General features: G+C 45.3%; 1 protein-coding gene across 6 annotated transcripts in view; it reads left to right on the top strand.

Moving 5' to 3' along the window:
* LOC147632918 (phosphoglycolate phosphatase 1A, chloroplastic-like) overlaps nt 1-18,124 on the top strand; it is a 77,192-nt gene that overhangs the window by 37,610 nt on the left and 21,458 nt on the right. For 5 of the 6 annotated variants that reach the window (XM_086805905.1, XM_086805904.1, XM_086805903.1 and 2 more), the window contains 4 exons: nt 1,389-1,456; nt 1,563-1,655; nt 1,753-1,824; nt 2,102-2,173. In XM_086805905.1, coding sequence (XP_086662031.1) covers nt 1,389-1,456; nt 1,563-1,655; nt 1,753-1,824; nt 2,102-2,173 — 305 coding nt within the window. The remainder of the gene's footprint in view (nt 1-1,388; nt 1,457-1,562; nt 1,656-1,752; nt 1,825-2,101; nt 2,174-18,124) is intronic. The other variant, XM_086805902.1, reaches the window with a different exon arrangement.

The following is an 18,124-nucleotide window of genomic DNA, read 5'->3' as shown; positions in this document are numbered from 1 at the left end:
ATTTGTTCCACTTTGTCCCCTTGCCCTCATGCCATGTCCCTAAACACTTCAATGGTCTCCTTTTCGAGGTTGATCATGGCATCCTTGCTCTGCCCCCTTGGAACCATTTCCCCAAAGACTTCCTTGATACGGACCCACTGTTGGCAAGATTATTGAGCTTGTGGTTGTTGAATTGGTGGTTTTCGGGGTTTTTTTGCAGAGGTCTTCTTTACTTGATTAGATACTGGCATCCCCAGCTGCCATTCCCTTGGGTTTTGTTGACACCGACCAACCCCATGGGATCTCTACCTTGGCTGTGTTACTCTCCTTGGACTTGTGCACCTTCTTGGGACACTCTCAGCACTTAGCCTTGTTGAGCCTAATGTTCTAATACCAATGTCACATGCACGGAAGCTCTGTGTGTCTTCTTTCAGCTTTAAGTAACTGAATAGGAACCTTGATGCAAATCACCAACAAAGACAGAGAGAAGAGAGAGATATAGCTGTATTTTCAGTATACTATATAGTACAAAAGCTGTACAAATCTGTGGTCTTTGGCCTTTCAGAAAGGGAAACATAAAGACCCTATCTATGACCTTTGACCTGCCCCAAAAGGGGGTAGATGATGAGACTAAACCTGGCCTCAAACAGCACAAAGAACTGGCCTGCTGTCGGCCTGTTCTAGGACAAATCCCAGACTGACAGCCTTCAGAAGATGTTGTAAATCTGGCTGACCTGATCCTTGCCCATATGGATGTCTTTTGAGCCCTGCTAGTGCCCTAATCTTCTATTTATTTGCTGCCTAATCAGGGATTAGCACTGGAAATCAGCCACGTCCATGTGTGCATTTGACAAATCAGGTGGCCCAAATGCATAAAAATCTGCCCGCCTTTGCCTAGCCTGCTCCACTATGGTTTCCAGCATTCCTTGGCTGCCCATCTGGCTTGTGGGCTGCCCACGCTGTTGGCTGCCTCTACTTGGGCAACAAATCTGCTGCCCGACTCTTCTACCTTGATGTCTGGTGGCCTATATTTGGCCTAATAAGCTTCTTGGACACCTGTACAAGAATTCAACATAAAATGGGTTACAAAACTATGTGAGACTTTGCACGACTGATTGCATGGACTTACCCTAGCCTACCTGAAATGGCGAAGGCAAGGGAAGTATGATCTGTTCTGATAGGTTTCTAAAATGGATTGCTATGGTGCATAAGTAAGGTTCTTTTTCGTCCTAAAATTGCATGTTAAAGTTTGCATCGTGTTTAGTAAGGTTCTTTTTCGTCCTAAAATTGCATGTTAAAGTTTGCATCGTGTTTTCTAAGTCCAAGGTAGGTTCTTTTTCGTCCTAAAATTGCATGTTAAAGTTTGCATCGTGTTTTCTAAGTCCAAGGTATTGGCTTTTGATGGTCAGGTGTTATCTGGAAAGGTGATACTTTGATTGATGGCGTACCAGAAACTCTAGACATGCTGCGTGATTTGGTCAGTTTTTTTCTAATGTTACTGAGCTGAATTAGGCTTCATGCTTTCAAAGTGTGAGGACTTGTATCACAAAGAAAGTTTGCTAAAAAACATAACTCTGTTCCAGGGAAAAAGGCTCGTGTTTGTTACAAACAATTCAACAAAATCTAGGAAGCAGTATGGGAAGAAATTTGAGACTCTAGGTCTAAGTGTGAGGGAGGTACGGTTGACTTTTACAATTTTTCCAGTGCAGTATGATGTTGAATGTTGCGATGTTATGGTTGGATAATTGAAAGCACTTTGTGTTATGAATGTAGGAGGAGATCTTTGCCTCATCTTTTGCTGCAGCTGCATATCTGAAGTCTATCGACTTCCCTTCTGAGAAGAAGGTACATGCTTGTAACTTCTTCTATACTTGTCTTGATCTCTTCTGTTTTCCTCTGCTTCACATGCAAAGGCCTGACTTTTTGTTCCCCTTTGAACGTGGTTTAACCTGACTGGTTCAACCTCGCTTGTAGCTTTCACCAACATATAATCCTGGGAGGGGGAGTGCCCCTCTTTCTATTTCCTGAGAGTACTTATGAGCACAATATATATTCTTTTGTATATCATAAGTATGGCTCGATGACAATGTGGGGAAGCCGTTTTTGTGTTCTTTTGGAACAGGTTTATGTGATTGGTGAAATTGGAATCTTGAAAGAGCTTGAGCTGGCAGGCATTAGCTACCTTGGGGGCCCGGTACAGTTTAGCAGTCAAAAGCTGTTTTATTGTTTTAAATGTGAACATATGATTTATATAAAAATATTGTGGACAAATTGGCTAGGTAGAGAGATGTTTGTGAATCCAACTGCTATTATTGTTAAAAAGACTGGCAGCTAAAATGCAGATTAGAGTCCCTTGTTATGGATGAGTTAAATGGCAAGACAAACTGATTATGCGCCGGCCAGCCCTGTTTACCCCCACTTTTTACTTCTAGAGAGATACCCTCTTAGGCTTATCTTCAAGGGCCTGACTGTTGGCCCAACTATTTCCAGCATCTTTCCATATGTTTCCTCTATTATGAACTTGTGAACTTCTCTTTCTGCTGTCCCGTACATTTTTTTACAAGAGGGCTCTGTACACTTGATGACCTATGAGTTTAGGCACCTTCTCCTTGTTTTCAATGGAAGCGTTATGTGATGTTGCACTGGGGCTCCAATGTGTTTGGAGCTGAGGTGTAGAAATATATGCATGTCAAGGCACATCAGTAGGGGAACATAAGTGCAAGTAGTCATGAGGAAAGTAGAAGCACAAGTATTGGATTGAGTAGCACACCAGAATGGCGCAGTATATGCTAGCATAGGCGTGTAGGGGACTAGAGGTGGATTAGAACCCTGTTGGCCAGATGTTCGGGGTCGTATACTTTCAGTTGGTAGCATTAATGTTTTTAAGGGTCCATGGAGCTGGCCGACAGCAGGTCAGCCAATTGCTTAGTTCCTCCAAGAGCCTATAAAAGGCAATCTATTGCTCATTGTTAGACATGTGACCCCTCACATGGGGCAGGTCATAGAATAGGTTTGTAGCTACTTTTTTGGGCATGCCTGGGGCTGCCAAGACTTGTACCTTTTTGTACTATATGAATATACTGAAAATACACCTATCTCTCTCTCTTCTCTCCATCACTTCTTTGTGTTTTGCATTAGGTTGTTCCTATGAAAGGTGTTTAGGGCTGAAAGAAGACAGAGCTTCCGTGCATGTGACATTGGTATCATAGCTTCAGGTTCAGCAATGCTGAACACTAATGGTGTCTCAGATGAAGATGCACAGTCCAAGGAGCATGGAAGAAGTTCCTAGGAGGTTGGTTGGTGGTGTTCCACAAGACCCAAGGGGAATGGCAGCCTTGTGAGTTGGATGCCACTTGGGGCATACCAAGAAAGGTTTAGGAAAACGGTTCCAAGGGATGATGATCATCCAAGGGGTGGAGTGAGAATGCCAGAATCAATACTCAGGAAAAGAAGACCAAAGAAAGTGTTCAAGACAGGGCAAGAAGGCAAGGGGACAAAAGTGGGACAGGTGAAGAGATCTTCATTAGATTTGGAGTAGATTCAGAGACCTAAGGCAAAGTTTTCAGTGAAAAGGTGTCCAGGAAGGGAAGGATGGCAGGTATGGGAGTCCAGGGTTAGAAGTTAGAATCCCGTCATCAAGTTTAGTAGAATGGGATGTCATGTGCATGCACATGGACATGCTCATCCCAAGGCTAAATCCTTGATAAACAGTAGATAAACACACTAGATTGGAGCGGTTTATGCTAGTACAAGCTTGTGGGGGACTAGAGGTGGACGAGAACCATGTCGGCCAGATTTTGGGGGTCATGTATTTCCAGTCGGCAGCATTAATGTTTTTAAGGGTCCATGGAGCTGGCCGACAGCAAGTCGGCTAGTTGCTTAGCTCCTCCAAGAGCCTATAAAAGGCAATCTATTGCTCATTGTTAGACATTTGAAGGTTTGTAGCTACCTTTTTGGGGCATGCCTAGAGCTGCCAAGACTTGTACCTTTTTGTACTATATGAATGCAATGAAAATACAGCTCTCTCTCTCTCTTTTCTCCTCTCTTCTTTGCATTTTGCATCAGGTTGTTCCTATGAAAGGTGTTTAAGGCTGAGAGAAGACAGAGCATCCATCAAGCATAGCATACATGCAAGCAAGAATGAAGAAGAAGGGGAGCTCACAAGTATTCTATTGCAAGGGAATGATTATGTATTGCTTATTTTCAAAAATGATACAAGTGACTAGTTTTCACACTAGGCTGGCCAAACTTAAAAATGGTCCGGCCTCTATTATTAGTCTTAAGCAAGTTACACATCAACAGCCTCATTAAGTAGGCCAAGGTTGATGGTCGATGCCCCTACTTTTGCTTTGTGGATTTCCACAAAGCCTTTGATACGGTGCCACACGATCGTCTACCACAGTGCCTACAGATTCTTGGGGTTCCTTCATACATGATTTGGGGCATTTTTGCTTTATATGAGTCGGTGGTTGGGAGGGTGAGATGCCTTGGAGGACTCTCAGAGGAGATATCTAGTACCTTTCGGGTGAAACAAGGCTGCCCGCTATCCCTCACCCTCTTTGGGCTATACAATGATGAGCTCTTAGACTTTATTGACAGGTATACTTGTGTCTATTCTCTTTGTCACCGTTTGGTCAAACCTGGCACTCCAGTGGTTCAAGACCACCCAGCTGGCATCTTGTAGCTGTGCTTTTCAGCTGTGCCCAATAGCACCTTACCAATTTGCAAGAGCTATCACAGTCAAAATCGTGATTACTGGACTTGAGTCTGGATCACAGACAAGATAAGAGATGGAAGCGGAAAAAATTGGCACACTATGGTTCATGACAAAATTGCAGAAAGAAGAGAGTTCATAAGCACGTATATTCCAGACAATAGCTAAGTGGCCTAGTACCCTGAATCAATACAGTAACCTATTCACTTATCAACACATGAGCACCCAGACAACCTCCATTGTATTCATTTTGTAAAGGAACCAATATATTGCCATGCTGTGGTGTCCAGACTCAAGACTCTCCCTTCTGCTCTCCTTTCTCTTCTTCATATATTGGCTCAGCCGAGTACTACCCATTGCCCAGAAGACAGTTACAAAGGAAAAGTCGTTATTCCAACAGCACTCCTGATCATGATGGAATATTGTGGAATTGCCGGTGGTTGTTAGTTGAGCTGGCAGTCAGTCAGCGGTGAACCCTTAGGAGTGGCTCACCTGCCAACACCTGGCATGCCTGAGGGACAGATCCCCTACTTAGCATCCTTGTCTTGTTTGGGGGCTAGGAGACTCTTCTAGACAGGTTTATGTTTTGTTCCAGTTGAGGTGGTTGGGATACTCCTGATTGGTGCCTACTGAGACAAATTCCTCCCATCGGGTCGGATTGTACCTGGGGCCTACAAGAACAATCAACATAGACAGAGAATAGAGAGGTGTCGAGATGGCTGTGTTTTCAGTATATTAATATAGTACAAAAAGTTACATCAATCTGGCTGCCTTAGCAACCCCAAAAGTCTATCTAATGAACAATCTTCACTTGGAGAGAGAGAATCTACAATGATCTAGACTATGCCTTTTATAGGCTTTTGGTGGCAGGCAGACTACCTGGCCGACTGCTGTTGACCAGCTCCCATGAACAAATAAATCTCATAAATCTTGCCAACCAAAAGTACACCTTTGCAATGTCTGACTGATGTCAGTTGTGTCGAACTTGAGCTTTCCTTGAGCCTATCGGAGCTTGGCCAGTGCCCTAAACCTATTGTTTATCTGCTACAAATCAGGGATTAGCTTGGGATTAACATGTCCATGTGCATGCACATGATAGCACCTTCAAAGCCGGGGAGCTCATGTGGAGACCTAGGTAGGAGAGGATCTGCCGATTATGCCACACAGAAGTTAAGACAAAGGAGTATTACATATGTTGCTGCCCAATATACTATGAGATCCATGGGATGTTTCACTGTCTGTTCCTAGTATTCCATGATGAGTTTCCATGGACAGTTTTGTATCACCCCAGTGAGATAGCTATGTTTTTGTTTCTATTTTATTTTCCGTTCCATGATGAGATATGCTATGGACATTATTGTATTACTTTGGTCTCATAGGCCCATTGGGTCTTTGGTTGCTGCTTAATATATCTTTCTTTCTAGGATCATTGGCTTCTTGGACCAGCGTTGCCTAGGGCTCTTCTTGCTTTAGCTCCGTAGGCACAGGGACAGTTCCTTGAGAGAGCTTCAGCCCCAGCCACCCCGATCCCTCCCTCGCCAGCCAACCATCACTAGCTTCTTCCGGACCCAGGAAGAGGAGGAGGACACCCATACAATGGATCCCGTGGACCCAACTTAGGCTGCTCCGGACCCACCTTGCCCGAGAGGAGTTACCTTGGACCGGGCCTCTGCATTCTAGCATGCCGAACGCCCTCGGCCCCTCGGATATCGGCCACGATCTCCTCATCAGCTCCAGATCCAAGACATGCTCCACCACCATCAAGCTACCTTTCCACCTGACGTAGTTGAGGGGGGCCTCTCGGCCATACTCATTAGTCTGACGCTTGATATTTTGGAGAGTGGTATACCATCTATTGGGGGTTGATGCTCCTCTCATGTTCCATGTTCTTGGTATTCCTTGATGAGAGTTCCGTGGACAGCTTTGTATCACCTTAGTGAGATAGCTTTATTTTTTTTCTATTTTATTTTCTATTCCATGATGAGATATGCCATGGGCATTATTTGTATCACTTTGGTCTCATAGGCCATGGAGTCTTAGTAGACGCTTAATATATCTTTCTTTCTTTCTTTTTCTCTCTTGCGCCAAGACATGCTCTTTCGCCATCGAGGTACCTTTCCACGTGATGTAGATGAGGGATACCTCTTGGCCATACTCATTGTGGGAAAGTAGGGTTAAGGTTAGCAGAGCTAGCAACTATGGAAGTTTGAAGATATCCATGGTGAAGTGTGATAGAAAGAAAGAAAGTTATATTAAATGTTTTCAAAAGACCCAGTGGGTCTATGAGAGAAAATAACAAGCTGAAAGAGAGAGGGACAATGATTACATGAGTCAAGGGTCGTGTGAAATAACAAGGCCTTCTTTATTCCCGAGTTTAGTGAGTCTTTAGCAATCCTTTAAACAGCATACATGAACTGAAAGATGTAGTCGAGACGACACTAGATGGGGTCCCAAATTACCCACTAAAGGCGCCTCCCTTGCAAGCAGTAGTATTTGCTTTATTTCTTTTGGAGAACAGAATACAAGCTGAACTGTGTCCACAAGATTGAGCTGATCAACTGACTAACTGACCGCCAAACGCAAGGACAAAGTGACCAAACGTTGGGCAAAACTGTGCATAAGCTGTAGGCGAACCGTGAAGCTATCTTTGAAGAGAATATACCGGCTTGAGATTGAGGGTTGGTGTGTTGAGAACTCGGGGAAGAGACTAAGCTTCGGATGCCTTGGGCTTGAAAGCACAAAGGAATGCTGAAAGTATGCAAAGGCTGGTTGCCTAAGCACACATGCTTGACTGATGCTTGAGAACTTGACTTTTTATTTGATGATTTATGGTCTATGGAGGATGCACCTTTTTATATGGCCAATAGGGTGCTGGTCGGTTGATATAAAAGCTGTCGGCCTGTTTTAAATACGCCACGATTGGATTAAACAGCTGATGTGGGTCGTATGCTTTCCTGGCTGCTGGCCTACTGCTTCAGACTTGGTTGACTGCATTCCCAGGCCACACAAAAGGCTGTTGACTGTTGCCAATTGCTGCCAACTGCTGCTCACTCCACAGAGATGGCTGCCGATTGGGTCTATATGATGGCTAAGGGTATTTATCACCCCTCGCAAGGCTGTCCCCTCCATGGGTTGGCCTTGGGGCTGGCCCCTGCTACATGGCTGCAACTAACATGCCTCTAATGCATTCTACTCCTAAGGCTGACATCTACATGCACCTACATGAGGATTACTTGCTGAATTCTTCAAAGTGGGTAAGAGGACTGACTTGACATTGACCTAATAGACCTCTATGGTTGGGAGACTGACATACGTAGCTCGTGCTCGGACTGGGGGTCACAAAGGAGTGACGGCATACCACAAAATATCCTGTCAAGGTACTACTTCTGTACATGTTTTTGCATTGTTGATGAGCCAGTGTATCACCGTGTACCACAGTGCATGGGTGCACGTGTGACATTCCCTCTTGCTTAGCTTGGTGGTAGGTTCATGGCTTCGAGGTAGTCCGCCGCCAAAACTATGGATACTCGAAGAAGAATTCTGCATCTAGCCAAACGGCTTCATGGGTCCCTCGATATTTGAACTTGGTATAAAATTGGCGAAGTCGTCGTTCGGAACCGTGCTTCCAATGATGTGGAAGGATCTGTTATTTTTTTTTTTTGGCTTTTTTAGTATTTTACTTGGGAACGTACGCATGCGTTCTTGGGTGCGTTCAGAGCTCCAAATGTGTACAAAAGTGAATGTACATGCACAGATGGAAACGTGCATGCGTAGATGTGAACGTGCGTGCGTAGAGGTGAATGTGCTTGCACAGATGGGAACGTGCATGCGCATATTGAATTGTTTTTTTTGGGGGGGTGGAATGCTTGAGGGTGGTTTTCTGATCACTAGCAATCAAGGCGATGGGTCATACCATGGGCCAAGTTTTCACCTGCCATGGCCCCCTCCCATCCTAAGATGTACTGAGAAGGCCATTGATTAGAGAACCAAATGTGGGCATCTGGGTTGACTCTCCATCAAGTCTCCTTCATGTTGCTTTCTTCTCTGCCCCTACTCAACTGCGTTCTTCGATACTCTTTTTTTCCGCTTGCTTCGACATTTTTCATGAGTTTTCTGATTGGTATTCCTCTTCATCTAGCATGGTTGAGGCACCTATTTTTTGCCCACTTAGCGAGGCTTGAGAGGGAGGACGATAGTGGTAGGGCAGTGGGTCATGCAGGGTCTTCAACTGCAGCATAAGCTGCGGAGCTCGAGGTGGAAGGAATATTATGTCCCGGGTACGTTTGAAGATGGTCTTGGGGTTCCATGAGTTGGTCAATTTTCTCGTTGCCTTTTGAGAGGTTTATGTTGAGGGTTTTCATGTTGCTGGAAACCTGGGTTGCCATTGCCATCGCTCCTTGGTGCTTTTTGTTGTGACTGAAGAGGTAGGGGTAACCGATGGTGTGACCTTGGGGATCCAAATGTTTATGTTACCTTTGTAATACCCTTGGGCCACTAGAAGCGTTTCAGGCACCCATCATCTTTGGGGAGCGCATTTTTGCGGAGTTCGTCGGGCTTGACAGGGTGTCGTGGACTGCGTTGCTTTGGGTAGCTAGAGTTGTTTCCACCTGGCATAGTAGCCTTGGGCCTCCAATAGCTCCCTTTCGATAAACCATGTTTTTGGTTTGGAGTTGAGGTTTGGTGTTCGGGTACGTGGTTCAAGTCGGTGGCATGGTTTTGACAAGTGTATATTGGACCATCCGCTTGGGTACCCAGATTTTTTGTTGTCTTGCATAGTAATCTTGTGGTTGGAGCAGTACTTTTGGCACCCACCACTTGTTGCTTTTCTCATGGAAACATTGGTGTTGTAGGAGATTGATGGGTGGTTTGGATTTCGCAAGGTTCATCCATCCTCGTCTGAGGAGTACTTCACGCATGGTAGTGGTAGGCATGACATTGAACTTCCCTTCCAAGGGGTTATTCCCAATGTAAAACATAGCAGTGAACGGTCGTATGCATGAGGTTTTGAATGTGTGTACTCCTTCAACTCGTGCATTTGTGGTGTCAACAATGGTTGTTGCAGCACACACCAAGTTGCATGGGACATTAGGTTATGGCTGGAACCGGTGTCGACAAGTGTGAGCTTATGGTCTAGGCCAATCTTTGTGGTCATGCCCAGCTAGAGTCTGGCGGACTTTACCTCCCAGTCCTCCTCTTCTAGGGACATTAGGTTATGGCTGGAACCGGTGTCGACAAGTGTGAGCTTATGGTCTCAAGTTGCATGGGACATGTGAGCCATAACCTAATGTCCCAAGTTGCATGGGACATTAGGTTATGGCTGGAACCGGTGTCGACAAGTGTGAGCTTATGGTCTAGGCCAATCTTTGTGGTCATGCCCAGCTAGAGTCTGGCGGACTTTACCTCCCAGTCCTCCTCTTCTAGGGCGACAACTTGGGTCATGTTAACCGAAATGTGGGGGTTGCACAACTTTTCTTGGCAAGCCTTAGCTTCTCGTTGGGCTTCTCATTTTAGTGTAGTTTCTTTAATTTTCTCTTCTTTTTTCTTATGAATGGCCCTCAAGGCATTCTTAGTCAAAGGGCCATAGTAGCATCTAAGTTTGCTACTGTTGAAGAATCCTTGCACTTCAACACTGCTAAGTGTTTCAATGTGCACTGATTCTTACGGGGTGAGTTCGCAAACAAGGAATAGTCCTAGCCCCTTATACTTGAGCTTGCGCTTTTTGTTTTTTGTGCTGGACAGGAGAACCATGTCCTTGACTTCGATATGTTTGTCCTTAGCTTTTCATCGAACCGTTCCTTGCACCTCAGGCTTTCGACTATCATTGTGTAGATGGCGCGCAGTCGGGCTTCATCCAAGTGCTCAAGTTCAAATAATCAATCAGTTAGTACATTCCTTGTGAACTTCTCCTTGACGGCAGTTCTTAAGCTTGGTACCAAGAATTCCATGGGCATGACGACGTCTGTTTCGTATGTCAAGTTAAAGAGTGTTGCGTGGATGTTGACTTTATTGGCCGTTCTTTAAGCCCAAAGTGCAGCTGGTAACTTCTGTTCCCAGTCATTGCGTGAGACTTCCACAGTCTTGATCAAGATAGCACAGATAGTGTTATTGGTGCTTTCCACTCGACCATTGGCTTGAGGATAGTAGGTTGAGGATTTGCAATGTATGACCATGAATTCACTCAATAGGAACTTGATTACATCATTGATGAAGTGGGTTCCTTTGTCACTTACTAGTTTGAGTGGACACCCAAATCTAGTAATTATGTTTTCGTAAAGGAATTTGGCAGTTGCCCTTGCATCAGCCTTTCGGGTCGCATGGCCTCTACCCACTTGGTATAATAGTCCATGGTAGAGCGATGATAAATCGCACTTGAGTATCTGGAGCCGCTCGACTAATTGGTCCAATAAAGTCAATGCCCCACTTCTCAAATGGCTGAAGAGACACTCCAAGGTGCAGGGGCATTTTATCACGGTTGTGAACACTAGCAAATGACTAACATTCATCGTAGCCTTTCACAAATTCTGCATCTCCAAACAAAGTGGGCCATCACAAGCTTGCCATTATAACTTTTTTGGTGGTGGTGTGTGCTGAGAAATGTCCTCCAGCTACTTGGAGTGGGCTTGCTCAAGGATGTTGACATATTCAAAGTCCTAAGTACAACGCCTCATGACTCTATCTTAGCCCAACTTGTACAGTTGTCCCGCAATAAGTTATTAAGGGGCTGTCTTTTTGATAAGGTGTCGCGCTTTGTCATGATTGAGGGGTCTCTCTTGGGGAAAGCCATTAGCCAAATAATGGGCTATCTCTTTGGCACATTCCAGAACCACACAGAGTTTTAAGAGCGGGGTATTAGGTAGTTTGTCCTCTACTCTGACTGGTGGTTCTCCATTGGGGATGCACGACAAGTGATTGGCATGCACATGTTGTGAGCCTTTCCGTACGGGCACTGTGAAATCAAACTCTAGAAGGATTAAGAGCCATCGGGTTATCCTTCCCGTGGGTCAAGACTTATTGACCAGGTAGAGAAGTGCTTGATGGTCTACGGAGAATATGAATTTGTTCACCGACAGATAACGGCAGTACTTCTTCATGGCATAGACCATCAAAAGTCCGTCTCTCTCCGTGGTGGTGTAGTTTTGTTTAGCATCATTCAACTGGCGGCTGACAAAGCTAACGGGGAAATCCATGTTATGCTCTCTTGGTTGTGCCAAAACGTAGCCAATTGTGAAAGCCGAGGCATTTATGTGCACATGGAAAATAATATCCCACTTGAGAGATCTTAGAATTGGTGCACTCGTAAGGGCTTTCTTGAGAGTGTCATAGGCCTTTTGACACTCATCCATCCACTCAAAGATGACAAGAAGCCTATACAAGAGTCTCGCTGTGTTGGTGTGCAGGATTGTAAATCGTCTATAGTATCTGACATGTCCCATGAAACAATCAATACCCTTGAAGCTAGTGGGTGGTGGAAGGTGGGTTAAGGAAAATTCATTATAATCAGCATTTTTCCAGTACCTTTCTAATGCACCAGAGATGTGCTTTCCATTTGGAATTGACACAAAGGTCATCCATGTAAACCTCAAGGAACTCCCTAAGGTGTTCCTTGTATGCTGTGCACATAAGCCTTTGGAAAGTGCCTAGGGTGTTGGATAGGCTGAATGGCATAACCCTGTACGCATAAGTGTCCCACTCTGTGGCAAATGCAGTCTTATGTTGATCATTCGGGTCTATTTCCACTTGGTTATAGCTCGAGAACCCATCAAGGAAGTAGGTCTCTTTACGTGCTATGCGTTCCAGCACATGATCGGTGAATGGTAACGGGTAATGGTCCTTCACCTTGGCTGCATTAATGTTTTTGAGGTTAATGTAAATCCGGATCTTCTTGTTTTTCTTAGGTACTATCACTATTGGGGATAGCCATTCCATGTGCTCTCTATCTCGTAATAAATGAATCCGGCTTCGATGAGTTTGTCAATCTCGTCCTTTTCATTTGGTAGGTGCTATGCCTTGATAGGAATTGTGTGCTTGACCACCTCCGGGAGTACGCCCTTCATCTCCGTATATTTCCAAGCACAGCAGTCTTGTAATTCTGTGAGTATGTCAATGAGGTCCTTTTCTTCTTCAGGAGATAGGTTCTTCCCAATATGTACTGGTTTGGGATCCTTGTCGAGTCCTGCAAGGTTTGTGTGAAAGTATGCCCAAACATGGTATTTTACCCAGCCCAAAAGGGGTTTTATTTCGGTATTTTTTTGTCTTGCTGCTGGCCGGCAGCCTTCCATGGGCCGACCAGCAGCCCAACAGCATATATATAGAAACGCATCATAATTCAGCGACACAACACATAATCAAAATACATCTACTGCTGCTGCTGGCGCTTCCTCTGCATCAGGCTGAATTATCATCTTCATTCGTCATCAGCAGCACCCGTCGAGTGTTCTCAACATACCACTGTGCGTTGTTTGATCATCCTGGCGGCAACATTGGCTGCGCCTGTACCTGCAGCCTGGTGTAGCACCCTCCATCGCCCAACGTGATCCCTGCAGCGGCCCCTAGAGCTGTGTACGTGGAGCCCTGTGACCTGATCTGCAGCGCCCAGATCTTCTGTACCTGTCAGCCTCATACCTCGGGACAGCCGCCCTCTCTGCTCAGTGTGACGGCCATCTATTCGGGACAGCAGCCCACTCTGCTCATCACTTTGAGGACATTTACCATTTGGGATAGCAGCCCATCTCTGCTTACGTCATCTGACAGCTACCTTACCTCGTGACGGCAGCACACCATCTGCCCGGGAGAGCAGCCCTCTCTGCTCTGTAGATCTGTATTTGTCTGCATCTTATGGAGTGCCTTCGCTTCACATCGACCCGAGCCTTCGTCACTAACCGTGCTTCAGCTCCGACCTTCACATCATAGGGCCTCTTGTGCTTTAGTACATTCATCATTATGCATACACTCACTCAGCCATTTCATGCTGTGTTGATTTGCTCTAATCTCTCTTACACCTTTCGTCCTTTTGCCCTCACATGGTATCAGAGCTATCGTGAGCAAAGGGATTGAAGACCTCGAGAGCACACAACCCATAATTTCGGAGGACTAGCCTTTCTCACCAGATGTTGATTCTCCTTACTCTGATCTGGACCACACGGAGGATGGGACTTCTTATTCATTGGAGGGCCCCATTCGAGGTCTTACATTGGGAGACGACCAACCTATCTGCACCTACTCAACCTCTACACCTTTGACATCTCGACCTTTCGCTCCGAGCTTATCAGACCTTGCTTCCAGGGGGGGATACATGCCTACCGCAAGTGTGCCAGTACTGGACCCCTGTATCCAGCCTCATCTGGAGAGCCTTGCTGCACAGTCTAGCCAACAGCCTGGACTTCGGTATGGTTATCTCTCTCAGGGAGGACAGGTATCACCATGGTCGTCCGGAGATCCACTATCATCAACTCAGTCGAGACCGCGTCAGGTTCGTATGTACCTTTGATTGCTTATGTGCCGAACACTAACTGGGTGTCTTCTTCTGCAACACAGGTTTAGCATATGGTACCATCAACTACCCTTGATCCCTGGAGTAATGTGAACCCGAATAGAGGAGGATCTAGGAGCAGAGTATGCTTCTAGATTACTAGTATTCAAGGAGGTAACACGGTTTTCTCTTCTGGTTCACCTTCTATTCCTGCTCCTAATGTGTTTTGGAATACTGCACAACCACAAGCACAAATGTTTTGGAGTTAGACCTAACCCTCTACACTCTGGATATGGGTACGAGCCATCCTGGACCCCTCCACCTCCTTCCTTTCACGTCTCTATGTACAGAAATGCTTTCATAGAAAAGACTCATTTCAATGGGTCTAATTACACCACCTGGGCTAACCTTATGGAACAGGTTTTCACTTCCCAAGGTTCTTGGAACCTGGTGAAGGGATTTGAACCGAAACCCCACTACTCACTAGCTCCTCTTGAAGTCATCCGCTATCAGGAAGCTAGGAATGCCACTCCCATAGTGGAGCTCATGCAAGGCCTTTTGCCAGAGTTTCATTCACAACTCCAACAATTCCCCTATGTCTTTGAAAGATGGGCACACCTTGTTGAGAGATATGCAGCACGTGATCGCATGTGTCGCATTGATCTCGATTATCAAATCCAAATATTCTCTATCAAAGAGGGGGATGACCTGAATGTCAAGGTTATTGAGTACCGGTGGCTTAATGCGGAGTATGCCACCACTTCCTCCGCCAAGTTTCAGGAAGACCAGGTCATCACATTACTGAACAAGTTGCCACCTAGTTTCTTTACTTTTGTCACACAGACCATTAGTTTAGAACCTATGCCTAACCTATATGAGTGTGAATGCCAACTCTTGCGCTTCGCTCGGTTGCATGACCAGTCTCACCCCAAGAAGTCATCTTCTTTCTCCTCTACTCAAGAGGGGGCCCTTGTGTCCAATACCACCTCTACTCACAAAGGGTGGCAAGGGAAGGGGGATAGCAACCCAGGTGAAACCCAAGGCAACAACACTAATCCCAAAAATCTTGCCTCGACACCCACTCCCTATTGGCAGAATATTTCCAAAAAGAATAGATTTTGCACTTATTGCCAAATGTCTAGACATGATGATGAGTGTGGCAGCCTCTAGTGGTTCTAGGTAGTTAGTGTCCCCTTCTATTCCCTCTTCCAGGGTCAATTGGTTCATGGGGGTCACTTGGGGAATGAGTGGTTGTTGTGGTAATACTGGAGTAGTAGGGGTAGTTCTGGGACTCTTAGGACTCCTCTTGGGGGGACATACTGCCCTGAGTGAGGTGCGTTGGCAACCATGGGTCTTGTTGATGGAGCCTAATAGCAAATGCCTAGAGTGCAGCCACACTGTAGTGAGGAGAAGAGGGAGAGATGATAATGATAATGAACAAGAGATCAGCACAAGATTATGGGGATTTGTGGGAGTACAAGATGTAGTGGAAAGCATGAATTCATAATTTCATTATATAAGTAGGTCCTTTTTATAGGAGAGACCTCATTACATATTCTAAGCATATGCTAGATGTGATGCCACCACATATGCTAAATAAGATTCCACCACATATTCTAAGTATGATGCCACCACACATGCCAAATATGATGCCATTGCCTTTTAAGAGGCAGCTCCTACACAAGAGACTTATTCAAACTAGCGGTTGTGTTCACACACACTGGAACCGCTTTATTTAAGGCTTACATTCAGTGCTAGTTTACTCAACCACCTAGCACTTGTTTATTCCCACATTAATCACTATTAATATTTAACATTCCCCCCCATAGTGAGAATGTGGCAAGAAGGCCCAATCATCTTGGACTAGGTTTACTTTATCTTTTGGCTACTGCTTTTTATCGTTGGAGGTAGAAGAAGCGGAATTTACAGTCTTCATTAGCTTTCAGCTTTGCGAGCCTCTTCCGACGCTCTTCGATGTAGTGTCCTGGCTTGTGGCAGTAGTGACACTCTCCTTTCTTCTTCTTGGTGTCACCTTGTGACGAGTCCACTTTGCCTTTATCCTTGGAGAAGTAGGCTAGGTCTCCTTTGCTTGCATCACCCCTGGATCTGTTCTTCCACTTTTGTAGCAATGGATAGTGTTATGGTTTTCCATGCTCATGCAGTATGCGCACTACATACCTCCTTGCCTCGGTCATAGATGGGGGCATTTTTTGCTTGTTTGGTTAGCACGGCATATTGAACACCACACCAACTCACGTTTGGGGTATAGATGTGGTTTGCCTATGTTATCTTTCCTTACCCCGATCTTCCATTGCTCAGTCATTTGCTGCATCAGCGAAGCTGCTAGGTCTTGTATGGGTGGTGCGGCGTGTGCTCTTTCCCTTCGATGTCGATCTTTGAAGGTATTGTGCCAACGGGATGGTTCAGAAGGGGAAGATTCCTTGAAAAAGTTCCCATCAAGTTATCATTAAAGTCGATGGCACTTATACAACATGGCTCAAAGTTCTTATGCTTTTTTGAGTACAAGGTGTTATGCAAGGTCGAATCGAGGATTCCTTCTAGGAATCTCCGAGTTACCTGTCCGTTAGAGGATTTGTCATTGTTTGAGCATCATGAGTGAAGGTATCTCACTCTGTTGATATAGTCCCTGATGGATTCTTGTTGTTTGACATGGTAAAGTTGATCGACTGGGTTCCATTGGATTCCCTGGTGGGAGTACCCAATTGTGAAAGCAGTCTTCAAGGAGTCGAAGTTAGCCTTGTCTTTTGGTTTTAGTGATCGAAAATAGGTCGTGTCTATGGCAAAATGTACCTATTTATGGGACCTTCAGAGGTAGAGGTAGAGGCCTCATTATTTCCACTAGGGGACTCATTCCTTTCTTCTATTGAAGAAGAAAACCACTCTCATCTTTAATGCCGAAGAGAATATTATTGTGAATACTAATGTCACATGCACCCTGCATTGAGGAACACAGTGACACACTGGCATGATCATCACTGCGGCAGTTGTATAAGAACCCTTTTAAGATTATTTGTCGTATGCCGTGACCCCATCATGAGCCCTCAATTCATGGACAATCAGACACGAGCTACGTAGGTCGGTCTCTGAGCTTTAGAGGTCAGTCAGATGTCAATCCTCTTAATCCTCTTGGAGAGCCCCAACAACAGTCATCTACCCAGGGTAAGGGGGATCTGAACAACAAAGACCAAAAGCACCAAAAGCACCAAAAGAAAAATTTTCTGGGTCAATCGGGCAATAAAAATATTCTGCGCCTAAGAAGACTCCTGAGGAAAGAGCTAAGGAGGGCATCAATGGAGGTTATCTCCAGTTGGATGAACAGACATGATACAAGACAGAGAACCGTTGTTTCTTTTGTCACATTGTGGGACACGGGAAGAAAGGCTGCACTAAGTTCCATGCTGAAAAGTCTACCAAGGCATCCACTTCCATAGTAGCAACTGTAGCATCCTCATCAACACCTTCACCATCAGCCTCAAATGCCATTCAGCTTTTACCCTCTTTTAATTAAGTGCCACCAGTGGTATTTGATGATAAGAAGGGGGGTGAGGTTGAGGGAAAGACAAAGGCTCTCATCCATGCCTGTGGCACTGCAAAGAGACAACAATTCATCAGCCTCAAATGCCATTCAGCTTTTACCCTCTTTTAATTAAGTGCCACCAGTGGTATTTGATGATAAGCAGGGGGGTGAGGTTGAGGGAAAGACAAAGGCTCTCATCCATGCCTGTGGCAGTGCAAAGAGACAACAGTTCATAGTCCTTAACATGGGGCAGTTTTGAGAATTCCATCTCTCCGCAGCAGTTGGTTACCAAGATGAGTTGTACCTTGGTTCCTTATCATTTAGATGTGGGCAGATTTACCCTTGGTCTACGCACACAAATCACTCATAAAGCTCAGCAATTTGAGTTTCAGGTTCAACGGGCCTCATTCCAACGGGATTTCAT

The sequence above is a fragment of the Cibotium barometz genome, chromosome 12 (assembly GCF_041138505.1).
Source record: "Cibotium barometz isolate CiBa-2024 chromosome 12, ASM4113850v1, whole genome shotgun sequence".
Taxonomy (NCBI): domain Eukaryota; kingdom Viridiplantae; phylum Streptophyta; class Polypodiopsida; order Cyatheales; family Cibotiaceae; genus Cibotium; species Cibotium barometz.
The sequence above is the reverse complement of the archived record's forward strand: the minus strand, read 5'-3'. Positions and strand labels throughout refer to the sequence as shown.